The sequence below is a fragment of the Apis florea genome, unplaced genomic scaffold (assembly GCF_048593485.1).
Source record: "Apis florea isolate Af1SG1 unplaced genomic scaffold, ASM4859348v1 contig_24_pilon, whole genome shotgun sequence".
NCBI lineage: Eukaryota > Metazoa > Arthropoda > Insecta > Hymenoptera > Apidae > Apis > Apis florea.
Window position 1 is genome coordinate 581134 of NW_028256597.1, and position 17603 is coordinate 598736.

At 22.6% G+C, this 17603-nt stretch overlaps 5 protein-coding genes and 1 long non-coding RNA gene across 9 annotated transcripts in view; 3 read left to right on the top strand and 3 right to left on the bottom strand.

Annotated features, from left to right (window-relative positions):
* The window catches only part of LOC147657813 (uncharacterized), a 21212-nt gene extending 20270 nt beyond the window's left edge, over positions 1–942 (bottom strand). The window contains exons 1-2 of the long non-coding RNA XR_015291754.1: positions 822–942; positions 551–647 (exon numbers count right to left, since the gene is read on the bottom strand). This is a non-coding gene — a long non-coding RNA (uncharacterized LOC147657813). The remainder of the gene's footprint in view (positions 1–550; positions 648–821) is intronic.
* Positions 1–8420, top strand: part of LOC100867510 (uncharacterized) — a 16484-nt gene extending 8064 nt beyond the window's left edge. For 2 of the 3 annotated variants that reach the window (XM_086907075.1, XM_086907076.1), the window contains exons 2-13: positions 257–316; positions 1135–1186; positions 1873–2220; positions 2447–2741; positions 4319–4460; positions 5031–5224; positions 5432–6071; positions 6193–6353; positions 6439–6594; positions 6690–6813; positions 6983–7815; positions 7912–8420. In XM_086907075.1, coding sequence (XP_086763201.1) covers positions 1158–1186; positions 1873–2220; positions 2447–2741; positions 4319–4460; positions 5031–5224; positions 5432–6071; positions 6193–6353; positions 6439–6594; positions 6690–6813; positions 6983–7815; positions 7912–8046 — 3057 coding nt within the window. In that variant the 5' untranslated portion in view covers positions 257–316; positions 1135–1157 and the 3' untranslated portion in view covers positions 8047–8420. The remainder of the gene's footprint in view (positions 1–256; positions 317–1134; positions 1187–1872; positions 2221–2446; positions 2742–4318; positions 4461–5030; positions 5225–5431; positions 6072–6192; positions 6354–6438; positions 6595–6689; positions 6814–6982; positions 7816–7911) is intronic. The other variant, XM_086907074.1, reaches the window with a different exon arrangement.
* A 163-nt stretch (positions 8421–8583) lies between these two features.
* On the bottom strand, positions 8584–10477 carry Dlc90F (dynein light chain 90F). Its single transcript, XM_031919689.2, has 4 exons — positions 9623–10477; positions 9410–9512; positions 9014–9179; positions 8584–8935 (listed from the first exon to the last, which is right to left on the bottom strand). Exons 2-4 carry the CDS (start codon positions 9431–9433, stop codon positions 8787–8789), a joined length of 339 nt encoding a protein of 112 aa, XP_031775549.1. The 5' UTR covers positions 9434–9512; positions 9623–10477; the 3' UTR covers positions 8584–8786.
* A 163-nt stretch (positions 10478–10640) lies between these two features.
* Positions 10641–11580, top strand: LOC100869606 (distal membrane arm assembly component 2). Its single transcript, XM_003698235.4, has one exon. The coding sequence runs from the start codon at positions 10641–10643 to the stop codon at positions 11478–11480; it is 840 nt and encodes a 279-aa protein (XP_003698283.3). The 3' UTR covers positions 11481–11580.
* LOC105735824 (U11/U12 small nuclear ribonucleoprotein 25 kDa protein) lies at positions 11499–12836 on the bottom strand. 2 transcript variants are annotated; one of them, XM_086907080.1, is made up of 3 exons: positions 12439–12836; positions 12039–12344; positions 11499–11831 (listed from the first exon to the last, which is right to left on the bottom strand). In XM_086907080.1, the coding sequence occupies exons 2-3, from the start codon at positions 12330–12332 to the stop codon at positions 11577–11579; spliced, it is 549 nt and encodes a 182-aa protein (XP_086763206.1). In that variant the 5' UTR covers positions 12333–12344; positions 12439–12836; the 3' UTR covers positions 11499–11576. The 2 variants fall into 2 exon arrangements, with proteins under 2 accessions (XP_086763206.1, XP_086763205.1); XM_086907079.1 differs by having other exon boundaries at positions 12039–12541.
* On the top strand, positions 12487–15876 carry LOC100867639 (uncharacterized). The gene is made up of 6 exons (XM_003690070.4): positions 12487–12881; positions 13417–13899; positions 13990–14104; positions 14195–14341; positions 14423–14632; positions 14723–15876. The coding sequence occupies exons 1-5, from the start codon at positions 12801–12803 to the stop codon at positions 14542–14544; spliced, it is 948 nt and encodes a 315-aa protein (XP_003690118.1). The 5' UTR covers positions 12487–12800; the 3' UTR covers positions 14545–14632; positions 14723–15876.
* The last annotated feature ends 1727 nt before the right edge of the window (positions 15877–17603 follow it).

The following is a 17603-nucleotide window of genomic DNA, read 5'->3' on the forward strand; positions in this document are numbered from 1 at the left end:
GAATTTTATTACTATATCAATAATATTGAATAAATATCAAATATCAAAATATTATTATATATCGTTTACAACGTTAATAATTTAATATTTATTTTTTTCGAAAATAAAAATAATAATTCTACATGTTAGAAATATCGATATTTTTCTATACTTATCGATCGAATAAATAAATTCAATGTACGAAATTGTTCGCTTTTTAACTTTTTTTTCAATTATTACGAATTCAATGACATGAATGTACTAAATATTTTTTCAGAGATACCATACGAGATCGAAATGGGTGGAATTTAACACAAAAGCAGTATGGCCTGAATAAGTAAGTTATTATTATTTGATATTTCCCTAAAATTATCTAATTCTACGCAAATTGCAAAGGTTAATCAAACTGTAAATAATATAAATTACAACATAAAATATACTTATTAATATAAATTTTTCATGTACATTATTAAATAATAGGGACATGACAACTTCATTAAACCTTTCTACGATAATACACACATGTGACACTCGTAAAACAAGTTTTTTATTCAATAAAATGAGTACTCACCATATGCTGTTGCACGTATAACAATCCAAAGGCATACAATACTTCTATTTTTTTCTCTCGAAAGGATCGAATTTCATTGCGATGATGTTAAACTTCACTGAAATAAAAAAATAATTATTGTCATGTTCGGTGAAAAATTATGTATTATGTATGCAACCATTGATCGATAAAATTGGTTAGGATTTCCAAACTTATACTATTCTTTTTTATATTCATGCAAAAAACCCAAAATTCATTCAAATACTATTCAATTATAATAAATATTACTTACTTATCAAACACTTTGACATATTTTTAAAAATTTCACTCATTTTACACTAAGAAATTGAACTTGTCAATCACAATAACGTTATAACCACTTCTTAAAAATTCAAATTCGCAACGTGCCAATCATAATTCGAGAAATTCAATCATGACCAATGGCAAATGTCAGTTAATATTTTTATCGATATAAGATCGATAATTCGATGTAATAGATACACGCGTTACCACCATACCGGTAGTGCCACCATAGAAATAATTTTAAGGGACGTATTAAGCGGACATAGAACAAAGTTCGATTATTTTCATTTTAAAAATGACAGATGGTGTGAAGAACCGACAAGGAATGAAATACAATCGCAGACGTACTGTCAAGTAAGTGTTATACTTTTCGTACGAAAACAATAAACCTCTTAACCTATATCGTATATATACATTGTGAAGAAAATTCAAACTGACAGCATCCGCTATAGTTCTGATCAACGCCTTATCATATTTTATTCTTCGATTGAGATTGCAATGTTTTCTACTTTTTAAACATTTCATTATTATTATTCTGACTTTCTATTTACATATATCGATTACACTTTGGTACCGCGTAATGTTAGTATCTTGTAAGAATATCAATTGTTTTTTGTTTTATCCTTTGTCATATGTGAAATTTTCGTTTTATGTTGAAAGTAGTGTAAATTTGAAAAGGTTCTCAATTTGTGAGTGTGCACAAAAGTTAATACAAATATATTCTATAGTATTAATTAACAACATACATATGTAAGTGTAATTTATAATATAAAATGTAGGTTAAAGTAGTAATAAATATATACAAAATTGGAAAACCAAGTAAAAATAAATCAAATAAGTTGATTTTCTTAAATGAAAATCAGTGTTTCTCAATCAACTTATTTATATTTATAATTTATAAACTAAAAAATATAATAATTTAATAAAATTAAATAAGTTTAAATAAATTAAAGTAGTTATTGAATATAAAATTATATATTGATATATTGAAAATATAAATATTTAAATATTACTTACAATATTTTCATTTCTGATTTTAGCGAATCTTATCGTAATGCTCTACAAGCTTTCATAGATCGAAGACGATCTTCCAATGATGTGGAGATTGAAACGTCGAATAGTCCTGATAAATTAAGAGCCGATCTTTCATCGAAAAATAATAACAATAAATGCGATAATAAATGGAAATCACAAGAATTAAAGTCAATTATACCAGGTGTACCACATATAGCAGCTCCTGAAATTTTTGAAATTGGATGGATAGCCGGCACAGAAGATCGATATCTCGAGTTAATTTTTGCCGAATGGCAAAATACTCGAGTTTCACTGAAGAGGCATTCACATCCGGAATGCAAAGATGCTGTGAAAGCAGATTTAGATATACTTTCGTATGTACCGATTAATATCGTATGAAATAATGGAATTTTATTGAGTTATTAAGTTAATAAAAAAAAAATTAAAAAATAAATTGTTATCCAATAGTAATTCTTGAAAATAATAATAATAATATAAAAAAAAAGAATTAAATTTATACATATTATTTTTAAACTTTTATTTTTTCATAATTTATTTTATTAACAATTATCTGTATGTAGTACTTATGTTTTTGTTCAGGGAAATTCGACACCCTAACGTGCTATTATTAATGGCCAGCACCTTTACAGACGATCATGGTTTAGTCTCTATTTTTGAATCTGTCGATTGTACCCTTTATCATTATATGCACGATCAGGGTGAACGAATATCCATGCAAGGTATTGCAAAATGCGGGGGAAGACTATCCGATGCTTTAAGACATTCTCACATGCGCGGGTATGTGCATACTGCCATCAGTTCGCATTGCGTCTATCTGGCTTCTAATGGTATCATAAAACTAGGTGGATGGGAACTGGCCATGCACATCAACAATGTAAGTGAATATATTTACTCGTTATAATGTATGAAATATCTTAAATATTTCGTTATAACATTGAATTCAACATTTTTTTAATAATATTACGTTTTTAAAACTTTATTTTTTGCTTATCATCTCAATGAATATCATATACTACGATATTTTATCAATTAGAGTAAAATAAAGAATAAAATAAAATCATAAATAAAAAATATTGTTTCAAAATGTAATTCTTTTCTATTTTTTTGAAAATAATACAAAATATTTATAAACAAAAATATCGATATATGATTATTTTGCACAATGTGGAACAACTTTCACAAAATCAGTAAATAATTATTCTTCATTAAATAAATTATCAGGTTGTTATTAATGAAAGGAAGACTCTAATCACAAAGAACAATAAAGGTAAGAAATAACTACGTTGAAAGTTGATTTCACTATTGAAAATTAAATGAATTGATTATTATATTACTATCTATCTAAATCGAGAATTTATGGAAAATAATTCACACGTTACATAAGTATATTTCTGTCGAAATTTCTGTGAAAAAATTAACGATGCTTTACAATTCGAAATCTGTATTTAATATTTTCATTAACGACTCACGACACGAGATCTCGTAATATAATTTCGTAAAATATAGATAGTTAAAATTAAGTCAATGTAGCGTCATATCCGTTTTTTCATTGGCGCACCTAACAGTATTTCGCGGCAGGAAATTGTCAGCGTTGCTTCTCACAAAATGCTCATTTTTGAATAAAATCACCGTACCGTGACATTCATAATTATATTGAACGACTGAAGCATGGAAATTCACGTAAATCATAGGTAGTATAGATAACTGAATTTGTCGTGTACACTATTTTTGAATAGATGATCAAATTAAACACACATAGACATATCTATTATTATTTTCATCAACTTTATACTTATATAATGCATAACTTTATATTTCTTAAAATGCAAAATTTTTATTTTACACAAACATTTTCCTCTTTTTTTTAATAAAAATAATCAAAAGATTATTCGTTTGAAAAATTTTCTCCTCAAGTTATTAATTATTTTAAAAAATATCCATGTACGTATGTATGTATATAATTAATTTTTCATTAAAACCTTTTCTTCTATTTTTCATCATATATCTCTTTTTTATAAATTGTTAAAAAAAATTTTCCTATTGTTTCTAATAATGTAGATATGATGTTATAATTCATGAAATAAGCATATAAAGAAATTAGCAGATAATAAAAGATTAAAATGGTGGGAATTAGTTTGGCCTAATATATGCGCGAAGATTTAGATAAATTCTGTGAATTTTTTGCACAATCTACCATATGCTTTCACACCGATTTTTATGTTTGACTTTTTTCGCAAACGTACCTGATATTGCAATGTGTATGAAATAAGAGATATTTTAATATAAATACCAGATGTAATATATTATTAAAACATAAAAAAAAAATAAATATTATAACAATAAAAAGCAATAAAAATAAATATTATCATGCTATAAAATTTATTCTCTAATGTTTTAAATAATTTATAATGCTTTTTTGATTATTTTTTTTATTTTGTAACTCAACTATAGCCAAAACCAAAGAGAGAATACGAGGAACGTTTACGTGCCGAGGTTTTCCGCTGGCAAGCGCCAGAACTTTTTCATGGTTACGAACCATATAAGGAGAGCGATGTCTACGGATTGGCTTTATTAATTTGGGAAATGTGTACGAGTAAGTATCTAATCAAATTAAATCGATGTTATTCTCGATCTTTCTTGAAACTTATCTTATTTATCAAATTTCTCAATTACATTTCAATCACACTTATAATAATCTTGAACGAAATTTGAATATTCGAGAAATTTCATGCGTGTGGATTTCTTCATCTGAACCTGAACGATTATGAGATTAACTTTTCAACTAGAAATACCGCCAACCTCTCGATATGAAACTGGTTTAGAACCGATAAGGAAAGGAAATCACATTTGTTGAAATTTTATTTGCTATTAAATAGTTTCAACAGTTGCTTGATTTTCAACATTTTATTTCGTATGATAAAAAAAATTTTTAGCTACTATTATAATTATTTAAAATTAATATTTAAAATTTTTTTGGAAAAAGTGGGATTTACAATTGAAAAATAATTTTCTAATTTTCTATTTGTTTCTAAACACGACTACTTTCAGGCTTTATACATAATATATCCTATATGTATAGTCTATAAATGTGTGTGTGTATGTGTGTCTATTAAAATTATTAATTTTTTAATAAAAAAATATTGATTTCTAATCTGATGAACAGTGCATGTACCTTGGAATGGATATAATAAGGCAGATGTTGAAAGACAATATGTACATTGGAAACGTGGTGTTATTATGGATTTGTATAATTTTCCACCGTTATTGTACAATTTACTAGAAGCTGGGTTGCAGTTAGATGTTAATAAAAGGACATTGGATATGAATAGAATGCGTAGATTTCTTCAAAAGTTAGAGGTATATTATGTTAATCATAAAAACGTTTAGATTTAAACTTCAATAAAATATTAAATTCTTTATATATATATATATATCTTAGAAATATTTTATTAAATATATTAACAAAATTAAATTTTTTGTTTAATTTTTGATTTTTAAAAAAATTTAGATTCTCTTTTAAAAGTATTTTCATAAAAAAATTATAATATTAATATAATATTTTAGTTGCAATACGAGAATGTAGAACCAGTATATATCGATCAATGTATGAATAATAATAATGAGATCGAAAAAACTTACATCTTGCAAAAGAAATCTCCTATTTCAAAAAATAAGAATTCGAAATTATTCAGAAGCCTCTCAACCAAACAATTATCTTATTCCTCAAAAAATGCGGACTCTCCGTCAAAACAACATTTGCATTTGAAAAAATCAATGTCCAAGCAAACTCTGAATCAAGAACCTCACGATGAAGAAATAGATTTTTTTGTTGACGATATTAAAGGCAATACCAGAAATGATATAAAAAAAAATACGAATATTTTCAACAATTTACATAATAATTGTAAAAAAATTGATTATCCGACTTATATTAAAAAAATACCGGATATCATTCAAAATGAAGAAGAAACTAATGCAAAGGAAATCTTACAACCATGGAACAGTACATATAAAAAAGTCAAAGCACCACAGGAAATGACAGAATCAAGAACAACATCTATATATTCATCACCATTGTTAGAATCTACGGACGATGAATCCTTCAAAGACGCGAGAACTAATTTGAAACAATTAAAAAAAGTATTAGCGAGCAAAAGGGAACATTTTTTCTATGGTAGTGATTCGCCTGTATCTACAGATATAAGTATGTATGAATTTTTTTTTTTTTATTATTTAAGTATATTATTATTGAGTTTATTTCACATAAATACATGAGAAAAATGATAAAAAAATTTATGTAATTTTTCCAATTTTTTTATAATTAGGCCCAACCATTAGAGATAAGATATTCACCGAAATAAAAAGCAAGGATTACGAACCACATAAACCAGCTAGCCATAGAACTAGTATAGAGCCAAAATGCAATAAATCTCCCAATCAATATGATTCGTCTTATTTAAAATCAACGTTTCAATCATATCGTAAGGTATGATTTTCTTTGAAACATGAAACATACTTTAATAATCGATCTGAAATTCATTATATTCTTATTATATTATATAATATTATAGATTCCCTATTTACATACACCTGAAAGCATTAAAGATGCAATAATACAACCACAAGTATTAAATTCCGATCCTCAAAGCTTTTTCGAAACTTCTTTGTGGAGAAAAGAGAAATTAATTTGTTTATCCAAAATGAGAAGAATTTGTGCCGATGAATCCGTAAGAATTTATGTTATTTTATTTTTTAAAGTTCTAGAAAAATTAATATAATTAATAATTAATTAATATAATAAACTTTATTATATTAATTATAGCCGCGCTATCTTGCACAACAAACAGATGAAAGCGATACTGTCTCTGTTGAAACTGTGACCAAAAACCAAACAACAGAATCTATTAATAGCGATAATACTTATGTCATAAAAAGCAAAACGGAAGGTAATAAATTAATATATATAATAAAAATACTTTTTTTAACTTTCTTATCTCACGATAGCAGAAAACTATTGCTACTGCTTAATTATTCTAGAGAAATTGTTCTACTCTACAACTTTTAACATTTTCTTATCTTTAATGTAACAATTAATCTTTATGATAAAACAATTAGCAACTGAAACAGAAACCAGCCAGGAAGGACTTACACAAATATCAGAAAATATAAATAATTCTACAACACCTACTAGTCAGAATGAACCTTTGCAAATCTTAAAAGACGCTTTAGACCGAGCTACAAAAATTGTTCGCTCCATTACACCAAATACAAACGAAATATGTCAATCTCCTACATTTAAATCTTATCAAGATTTTGAAGTAACAGTGGACAATAATCAAGATAATAAATATATTTTCGAAAATCTATACGACTTACAAGTTGATGACGACAATGAAGAAATTAAAAATATTGAACGATCAATAACGAAAAACAAAACATTTTTGTTTAATGAATCTAATATAGATAACGCAATAACTAACAATGAAACACAAAAAAAACCTAATAATAACATTGATGTTAGTATTGCCAGTATTGAAACATGCACTCATTCATACAATACAACATGTAGCAGAAATTTTGTTTGCGAATGTATTGCCGAAGTATCGAATGAATTTAGCAATTCGTATAATGATATAATACCGAAAAAAGAAAAGACTGAATTTTCAAATGATGAAATAATTATTATTGAAGATAATGCTAAATCTTTAGAAGTACAAAATGGAATATCTCAGAACGATTATGATACTAAATTGAAAATTAAGGAAAATGAATCGAAATCTATTATAACAAACTTTGATTTAATGTTTATAAATGACACTCCAACCAATAAAAATTGCAAAACATGTTATCAAAGTACTTTACCAAGGCGGCGTTCTTTACCAGCAACATTGAGCCAATTAAGAACAATTAATAATTCAGCTTTAGGAAAATTACCTATACGCAGAGGGGTAAGCATTTCATTAAATATTTATATATATGTTTTATTAATTAATAAAAAAATATTGAATAAATTAATAAATATTTTTATCTTTATATTGTTACAGGATATTCCAGACAATACAATCGAAGATTTATATATAGACGATGAATTTGGTGATAGTTTAAATGTTAATATGGTTTTGCTACATGAAAATTTACCAATTGACGAAGATTTTTTATCCGAAATATCAAATCTATAGATTACTATAGAATAATTATCAAATAAGCAATGTTATTTTAAGTTACTAATAATTTATTACATTTTACTTTAAAAAAAACAATATTACATAATTATGAAGTTCCAATTTAGTTGGAATACAATACAGATAAATAAATATTACACGTACCTTATATTCATTTTCGAAAAATATTCATATATTTTGCACTTTGACGTGTATCAAAAAGAACATGACTGTATATTTTTATGTTAGATAAGATATATGATTAATTATTATAAAATTCGAATAAAAACACTAATATTTTTTGTGCAAAAGAAGTGTAAATAATAAAGTACACCATTTATATGAAACTTATAAAATAATGTTGAAAATAAAAATACATGTTTTTAATATTATTTTTCTGTTATAATAAATAAATAAATAAATAAATATATATATATATATATTATATATATATGTATGTATATATATATATATATATATGTTATTAAAAAGAATTTTATATATATATATATATAAAATATATATAAAATACTTTTTAATTAATAAATACAATAATTAATGTCTTAAATGCAATGTATTTGCAATATAAAAAATACATCATATTACTAAAAAAAAAAGGCTATTATGTAAAATAGATTTTATATTTCCTGCACCATAATTACTATAATTTTTTAACTTATTATATGAAATTTTATTACTTATTATTTTTTAATATATTTATCAGAAGCTTTTGCTTGTGTATGAATTACTAAAATCAATTAAATTGCTAAACCAAATACAGAAACAATACAATACATTGTTTTGTTTTCCCAACGCACTGTACAACTACCATCAGTGGCATTATCCCAATAGCATGAACTCGCAGTATGTAGTCCTGCTCCATTTTTTTGCATTATAGTACAAGTCACTAAAACAAATTTTTAATTTAATAATAAATAAATAATTTAAAAATAAAAAATTGAGTCTGAATTATAAAAACATATACCTATATATTTATATGGTTTCTGAAGTTTTGTAAGATTTCCCAAACATGCTTCAACAACATTTGATGTCCATTGATTTACTTTACTATGTTGATAAGCATTTCCTCCAATAGATACCTCAATTGCTTCTTTAATAATTTTGCTTACATCATCGACCACGAATTGGGTCTAAAATAATGATTAGATTATATAATGAAATTATTAAATCAAATGTAAATTATGAAATAAACTGTCAATATTAAATATTAGTAAAGTTAAATTTTTTTTATTAAAATAAATATTTCATAAAACATATGGATAATTTAAAAAGAAAAAATCTACATAGTTTATTAGTATATTCTGACAATTGGAAAATAGAAAATAGAAATATTTTAATCAAAAATGAAGAAAATACTAACCTCTTCTTGCATATCTTCCATCATTTTGACAAGATTTTTAATAAATTGTGCACCAAATATATAAATAATATAACTTTATATGAACTCAAAAATATTTAATTACCTTGAATTAAAGTACAATTATTAAAATAATATTATTCATGTTGAATAAGATTTTTTTTATTATACTATTTAAAAAATTACTACATGCAGATTCTGTTAAACATATCATACCTTAAATCTTTCACATAAATTACGAAATATATTGCAATAACACTAAATAAATCTTTAATAAAAGTTTTTATCGCAAAAATTGATTACTATCGATATTGAATATTGAACATTCGTTTATGTAAATACTTGACACATGTCAATTTTGAATAATTTTATATGTATGCAATGATACAATTTAAAATATAAGTGTGATTTCAACAAATTTAATATTTTATACTCTTTTATTATTTTTATATATTTTTATTGTAATATCATGTTATTATGGAATGTATAACATAAATACCACTAAATATTTTTTTTCAATTTTAAATTAATTGAAATATTTTAATATTAATCTAATATTACAATAAATTAATAAAAATTTATTATGTATTTTAAGCATTACATATTAACATTTAATTAATTAATAATATAAATATTTATATTAAAATATATGTATATATGTGTGTATGTATGTATATATGTATGAATAAAAAATTTTTATTGCAATAAAAAAATAATAAAATGACAAATTCAATTATTAATTAATATATTTCATGATATGATATTCATTCATATCATTTAGTGATATTATATTCATTATAATATCATTATAATATTTATTATATTAGAATAATTTACAATATAAATATATATGATAATTATTCATATAACATAATTTGTTAGTTTTTTATTAATTATATAATCATATTAAATAATATAAAGAAAATGTTTTCACGATAATTCTTTTTCTTCTTTATAATTCGTAAAATTTTAAAAATTTAATTTTGGCGGTAAATATACGTATATAGAATACTATGTTAACATTAATTCAAGATATGTAACATAGTATTGTTTCATTGCACATGGCTTATACATGTGGTGTTCCATCCATTACGTAAAGAAATTGTAAATTTCAATAAAAATATTGTGTGTTTTAAATGAATTTTATGTAAATCATCTATATCATCATATATTAAATAATAAATTGATAAATTTATAATATTCATTTATAATAAAAAGCAACAGTGTAACAAAAATGTTATATCATCGTCATACTCGGATATTATTTAAACAAATTTCTAATTATAAAACTGTTTATAATCCATTAAAAGTTAATGAAATTATCCGTTATAAATTCTATGATAACTACGAAGCTATTACTTATTTCATAAAGTATTTACGTAAACGTCAAATTAACGTTAGATCAGAACCAGACAGTTATTATAAAGTTAAAAGAAAACCACCAAGAGGAACACTTATAAGTAATGAAGCACCCAATACATATGATTTTTTTACATTTCGTTTTCGTGAATGGTGGAAACATAAAAAAGATGATCTTCAGGAATATATAGAAAATGATCAATATCAAAAGCATATAAAATTTGGTCCAGATTTAGCAGCAGCTCTATTTATTGTACAAATGGGTGGTAAAGTAAGATTCAAAAATCATAATGAATGGATAAATAAAACTCAAAAGGATGAACTTTCTAAATTAAATAAATATGGTGCAAATTACATTTTAGAAGAATTAGATTTAAATGGATATCCTATACGATATCAACATCTTCATTTTATTTTTAATCTCTATTATTTAAAATCACTTAGCTTCAGAGGTTGTAAATCAATTAATGATTGGTGTTTAGATAAATTGTCTGCAGAATATCCAATGTTAGAAAAACTTGACATATCAGAATGTGAAAATGTAACAGAAAGAGGAATAGAAGCATTATATCGAATGCCTAATTTAAAAACATTAATTGTAACAAACTTTCATGGATCTGCAGCATTTGACTTAACTTGTTTCATGCTAGAAGATATTAATCCACACTTGACATGTCAAATTCAACAATCAAAATATAAACGTTTAAATACTTAATGTAATAAAAAATAAAAATAATGTAGACAATTAATATATAATATTTCATAAAATTTAAAAATACAGTATTTATATATCATATAATTTATATACAAACTAAGAATGTTTTATTAATTTATTTTTTTCCCTGCGTCGTTTTAGATAATATAATTCTGCTTTGTTTGTGATTCCATAAGCTTTTATATTTTCATTATCATTTATTAATTTAATATTCTCAAAACATAAATGATATTTTTTCCAAATATGTTTCCAACTTATTTTTTTTTTAACTTTTTCTCTTTTCAGAGCTAAATTTGTATGACGTTTTACAGCTTTCTTAAGATCCAAAACTGTGGTATTATGAGGAGGTACCTAAATTCATAAAGAATTAAGTTAGAATGATTTAAGAAAAATTCTGTCTAATTTTTTAAATTAAATTATTTTTGAAATTTCTTAATAATTGTTAAATATAATCAATGTTATGTAGAAATGATATTAAATGAATAATAATAAAATTATATATTATATATATATATATATATATTTAAAATTTAGAAATTTGTTGAAAAAAAGTATTACCACAATTCCAAGTTTTGGTAATTCCCCACGATTTAAATATAAAGTTATCGCTTGTCCTTGTGCAACTGCGATTTGAGCTTTAAGCTCTTCGATTGTAACATCTGTAGGTAGACCAGAAAGTAACGGATCACTTTCGATTATGTTATGAATTGCTTCTTTAGTTAGCTTTACTAACTCATTATGATCAAGCTCTGTGTATTTAATTAATACTTTTTCTTTTTTTATCGAATCATTTTCCTGTTCATTTTTATTCTTTGATTTGATATCTTTGAAAGTACACTGAATTTCATCCATAATATCCTTGTGCTGATAAGAAATATGATAAGAAATAAACAATGAATTTAAACGATAAGAAATGAACGATAATACAATTTTATAAATAAGTGTTTTTTGTATATACTTTTGTATGTTATGTGCAGTTAAGATGGGCATATACATAAAAATATATATATAGGAAACATTAGGAAGCAACTTTTAATTGACGCATGCGCAAATAATATTTATTAGTGCTTTGAGGGCGCGGTTGTCACCGATCAATCTTGATTGCATATGTATGTATGTAAGTAGTTCATCCTCAAATTTTGTGGATGTGGTGTGTGATATCTGACGTAGTGTTACTGTTACTACTGTCTTTGTCAACTGCTGAAGTATATTTGACTATTTGCTATAATTATAGAAATAAACACATGAAAAAGATTTTTATACAAAAGATCTATTAATAATTAAGAGTACTGATCAATCAAAATCAAAACATCATTCAAGATGACGATCATCACAAAAGCCATTACTGAGAAGAAGGCGGATAAAAAAGAACAATCGTTATTTGTTGAAGAAAATGCAGCGGTTAGCATCATTTTTATTATGTATCTTTTATCGAACTTTAAATTAACGATATTTTGATGTTTTTAAAAAGAAAAGTTTGATAAAAAAAAATTATAAAATTTTTAAATGTAGTTTTTTATTCGTAAACAAATATTCAATTTTTTTATTATTTACATTTTTTCGATAAATTCTGTTCATTTTAAATAAATTTACTCATATTAATAAATATTATTTCAATTTTTTAATTTACAGAATGTTGTGTATAACGCGATAAATTTTATGACGTCATTCGTTACATATATTTTCCATTATCGTAGACTAGCGATTATATATATTATAACGTATAGTGATGGAATTGTAATTTTTTTTCTTTAATATGGATGAAGTTAAATTTTTTTTTTTTAAATTATTATTAAAACAAAAATTTTTTGTCTAATTATTGTAAACATATAATATATTTATTTTTTTTTATCTTTATTTCGCCATATAACTTTTTATATAAATATATATATATATATATATATATATATATATATATATATCTTTATTTAAACAGGAAAATGGTAAAAGAGATGCAGAGGCACAATGTTTGAAGTCTGATGTAGGAGGTCATTACTTTGTTTCTAAAAGGAGTATATATCGTATTCATGTAACTGCAACATTTTTACTGTTTCTTGTTGCATTAATGATTCTCATAATTGGAATTATTGGTGGATTATACATATATAGACAATATGCACGAACACAGATGCATAAGTTTAAAACAGGATGGTACAGCATTCCTTATGATAAATCAAACAAACCACCTTATGCCAAAGATGCAGTACATCAAGGCTTGATAGCAGATTCTGACTTAATTTTAAAAAGTTTGACAAGAGAACGAGAATCTATGGATATTGAAAAAAATGTAGATAGTGATATTAGAAGCTTTTTCAAGGAGCGATTTGAAATTGATTTGGAGAATGAGCACTATGAGAAAATAGATGTACCAGATTTTCGTGGTGGACGTCAAGGTCGTTTTATACATGATTTTAGTATTGTGAGTTTTAATTTATTATTTAAAAATTTGAATATTAAATAAAGTATTTAATATATTTTTATTATTTTATATTCATTTTTTTTATTATAGAATAAAACTGGTATTATTGATATTGATGGAGAATCTTGTTTTGTAATGCCACTTAATCGTCAAACAGTCTTACCACCACGTAATATGTATGATTTGTTGAGAAAGATGTATAATGGTAATTTTTATATAATTTACTAATTTAATAAATTGATTTGAATTTTAAAAATAATTAATCTTATTATATTTGTTTATATAATATTTACAGGTTATTATGAGGTAAATACACAAATTGTGCGTGAAACAATGAAAGTAATTACACCACCAATTACTGATTTATCAGTTGTTGGAACATATATTGCTCGTGAATGTCAAGATTTTCCTACATATATCTTGACAAAAATAACTTCAAATGGTCAGTGATTATTATATTTAATGATCTTGTAAGATTATTTTATGTATATTATATACTTTTTTATTTGTTGTCTTTATACAGTTGTCAAACGTAGCATATCAAATGGGGTATTTGGACAATTTGCTGGAAAAAGTATCATAGAATTTGATATTTTAAATTTAAATGATGTATCTGAATATAACAAGAAGAGTTCACAAAATTGAATAAAAGAAATTTATTATTATTTTAGAATATTTATCATTGTAGATCAATGTATAAAAATTATATCCAGCAAACTTAGATAATTTCTCTGTAAGTTGCTACAAATTATACTTTCACAAATTGTTTATTTTTAAATTTTAAATCAATTAAAAACTTATTTATAAATATATTTATTTTCAGGACATTCATTAAGTCTTCCCATCATTTCCTATCTTAGCTCCATATCAGTAATGGTCAATGGTGCTTATTTGTAAGGTAAAATGGCATTTTTTCTTCATTTATTTACATTTTATGCTTAAATTCTTTATTAAATAGTTCTAATAAAATAATAGATATAATTCATGTTAAAATTGTTGTATATCTAATACATAGTCATATTGAATGACTACTAATTGTACAAAGTAGTAATTATATTGTTTTAAAAATCGTACTAATTCTACAAATCATAAATTAAAATATTTTTACGGAAAATAAACCTATACTTTTCGCGATCCATAATCATATATTATAATTTAAGAAATAATTAATATATCCTCACATAATATTTGTTTTTCTGTTATATATTAAGCGTATTATAGCAACACATGATATATTTGAAAAGAAAATTTTAGTAATAAAATATGTATTAAAAATAATAAAACATGGATAATAAAGTTATTTTGACCAAATAATATTATATTAAAAATTAAAGCATATAATGCAAATAAACAAATAATTTGCATATAAGCAAATAATTTTATATCAAAGTTTACATTCCTACTATTTTAATTTTACTGATGCTCAATGTATAAAAGACTTATATGAATTACAAAGAAGGTTAATATGATATTATTTTATCAAATTTTTATGTATTTTATCATAATATATAAATGCATGATTTAGTTTTATAGTATAATATAAAACAATCATGTTTTATTTGCATTTGTTAATAGTTCTTTAAGCTTTATTATTCATGAATGAATTAGCTTCAAATATATCTTTATTTTTTTAATTTTTTCTTTTATTTATGTATCAATAAAATTTTAATTTAATAAGTATTCTTTTAATATTGTTACAATTATAAATAAATGTATATTATTATTGTATTAATTTAAAATACATTAAATTTAGTTTTTTAATTTAATTGATTTGATGATAATATCAAATCTATTTTGAAAATTAAAACATGCATTATTATATTATCTATTGTATTATCATAATGTTTAATATTAAATTTATCATTACATAAACATATACATTACAAATCATACATTTAAATATGTTATTCTATATAAAGTATAAATATATTATGTTCTATAGACTGAAAAAATAAATGAAAGTTTAAAATTATCAAATATAATTTTTTTATTTTTTTATTCATATTATAATTTTTTCATATTATAATTTTTATATTTGGTTTTACAAATAAAAGAAATTGTATCAACTTTTACATTTATATAATTTACTTACCTGAATTTTATATATTATGAATTTTTTAAGAAACTAATAATTTAAAAATATTTGATTAAATAAATTTGCATTATAATTTTTCATTATTGTAAGAATTCGTAAGTAAAATCATTTTTTAAATATTTTTAGGAATAAGTACTCGAATTAATTTCGATATAAGTTAAAATTTAAATTTTTACTTATTAAATGAATATAATTTAAGAATAATTATATTTAAATATTTTCTTCCATTTAATAATTAGAAATGTATGTTTTTATAAAATGTATAAAATTATTCAGAAAAAGAATATCGTAATGCTATTTAAATATGATAACACTAAATGAATCTGATCGTCACATAATAAAATGAAAAATTGATGAATTTTTTGATTTCTATGCAAAATTTTTTAATTTTTATTTCAAATTAAAATTTAAATTCTCAAAAATATTTTAAGATTAATCCAATATTCTTTCTTAATTGATAATTATATATATATCTTAAAATTGTACAGAACATTGTTTAGGAACGCTATAATCATCTAGAAGTAGATAGATTAATAATCATATAAGAATAATATTAAAAAAATATAATAAAAATAATAAATAGAATAGAAAAATACAATTTTTATGGCTTCTAATTATTAATTAAATTTTTATTATTTAGACATTATTAATATCAAACTATTTCTAAAAATTTAGATTTTAGATTTTATATCTTTTGAGTGTTAATATAGTAAATATTTTTCTAAAAGTATTCAAGAGATGGCGCTAATTTCCAATTCTAATTCTACTTTATTGTTTTAAAGAGATATTTTTACTACTTGATGGTATTGATCAATTTTAAGTTCTTCTATTATTTTCTGTCCTTCCATTATTATATTCATATTCATTTATGACACTTTGAAAATGGTGCTGATTTTAATATTTTTACTCTATCTATGTTCTTTTTTTATTTCTTTTCTTTGTTTCTTTGTTCTTTGATAACAGATGAAATACGTAATATCAAATATATTTTTATCATTTTTTTTAAATCACTTAATTTTTAATAAAAAAAATATACATTATATTTTTACATTATATATATATATATATATATATATATATATATATATATATATATATATATTTTTAAACACTCGGTAAAAAAAATGATAGACAAAAGTATACATTCCAATAATAAAGTTTATAGAATTCGAAACAAATTTTAGAATTAGAAATATTATCTATATCTATATAATTATTATTAATATAATAAATTTTATGATTTTATAAGATAACTTTAATATTTCTCTTATTATATATTATCACGTTTATAATTGTCAATATATTTATTTGTTATATCATGTAATCCAAAAAATTAATAAAACAATATATAGTAATAAAAAATCAATTTACTATCGTTTTAAAATCAATAAAAATATCATTATTAATAAAATTATAATAGATTTGTCAAATATATGTAGATGGCGTTGCAATCTGCTTCTATATTATTAAAAATAATTTTTCCAACGAATTAAATCTTTATTATAAAATATATTTATACAAATAAATTTTGATATCATTATATTTATTATATTTATATAATTCTATAATAAAAAAGATGAATAGAAAATTATTTTATTAAATAAAGAAT

Coding starts and splice junctions, on each gene's coding strand:
- LOC105735824 (XM_086907079.1), bottom strand. CDS start 12,476: ATGTATATGCCCATCTTAACTGCACATAACATACAAAAGTATATACAA. Junction 11,832..12,038: donor TACCAAAACTTGGAATTGTG/GTAATACTTTTT, acceptor TTATGAATTTAG/GTACCTCCTCATAATACCAC.
- LOC100867639 (XM_003690070.4), top strand. CDS start 12,801: ATGACGATCATCACAAAAGCCATTACTGAGAAGAAGGCGGATAAAAAA. Junction 13,900..13,989: donor TTATACATGATTTTAGTATT/GTGAGTTTTAAT, acceptor TTTTTATTATAG/AATAAAACTGGTATTATTGA. Junction 14,342..14,422: donor GACAAAAATAACTTCAAATG/GTCAGTGATTAT, acceptor GTCTTTATACAG/TTGTCAAACGTAGCATATCA.
- Dlc90F (XM_031919689.2), bottom strand. CDS start 9,433: ATGATGGAAGATATGCAAGAAGAG. Junction 9,180..9,409: donor TGGAAGATATGCAAGAAGAG/GTTAGTATTTTC, acceptor TCATTATTTTAG/ACCCAATTCGTGGTCGATGA. Junction 8,936..9,013: donor GAAACCATATAAATATATAG/GTATATGTTTTT, acceptor AATTTGTTTTAG/TGACTTGTACTATAATGCAA.
- LOC100869606 (XM_003698235.4), top strand. CDS start 10,641: ATGTTATATCATCGTCATACTCGGATATTATTTAAACAAATTTCTAAT.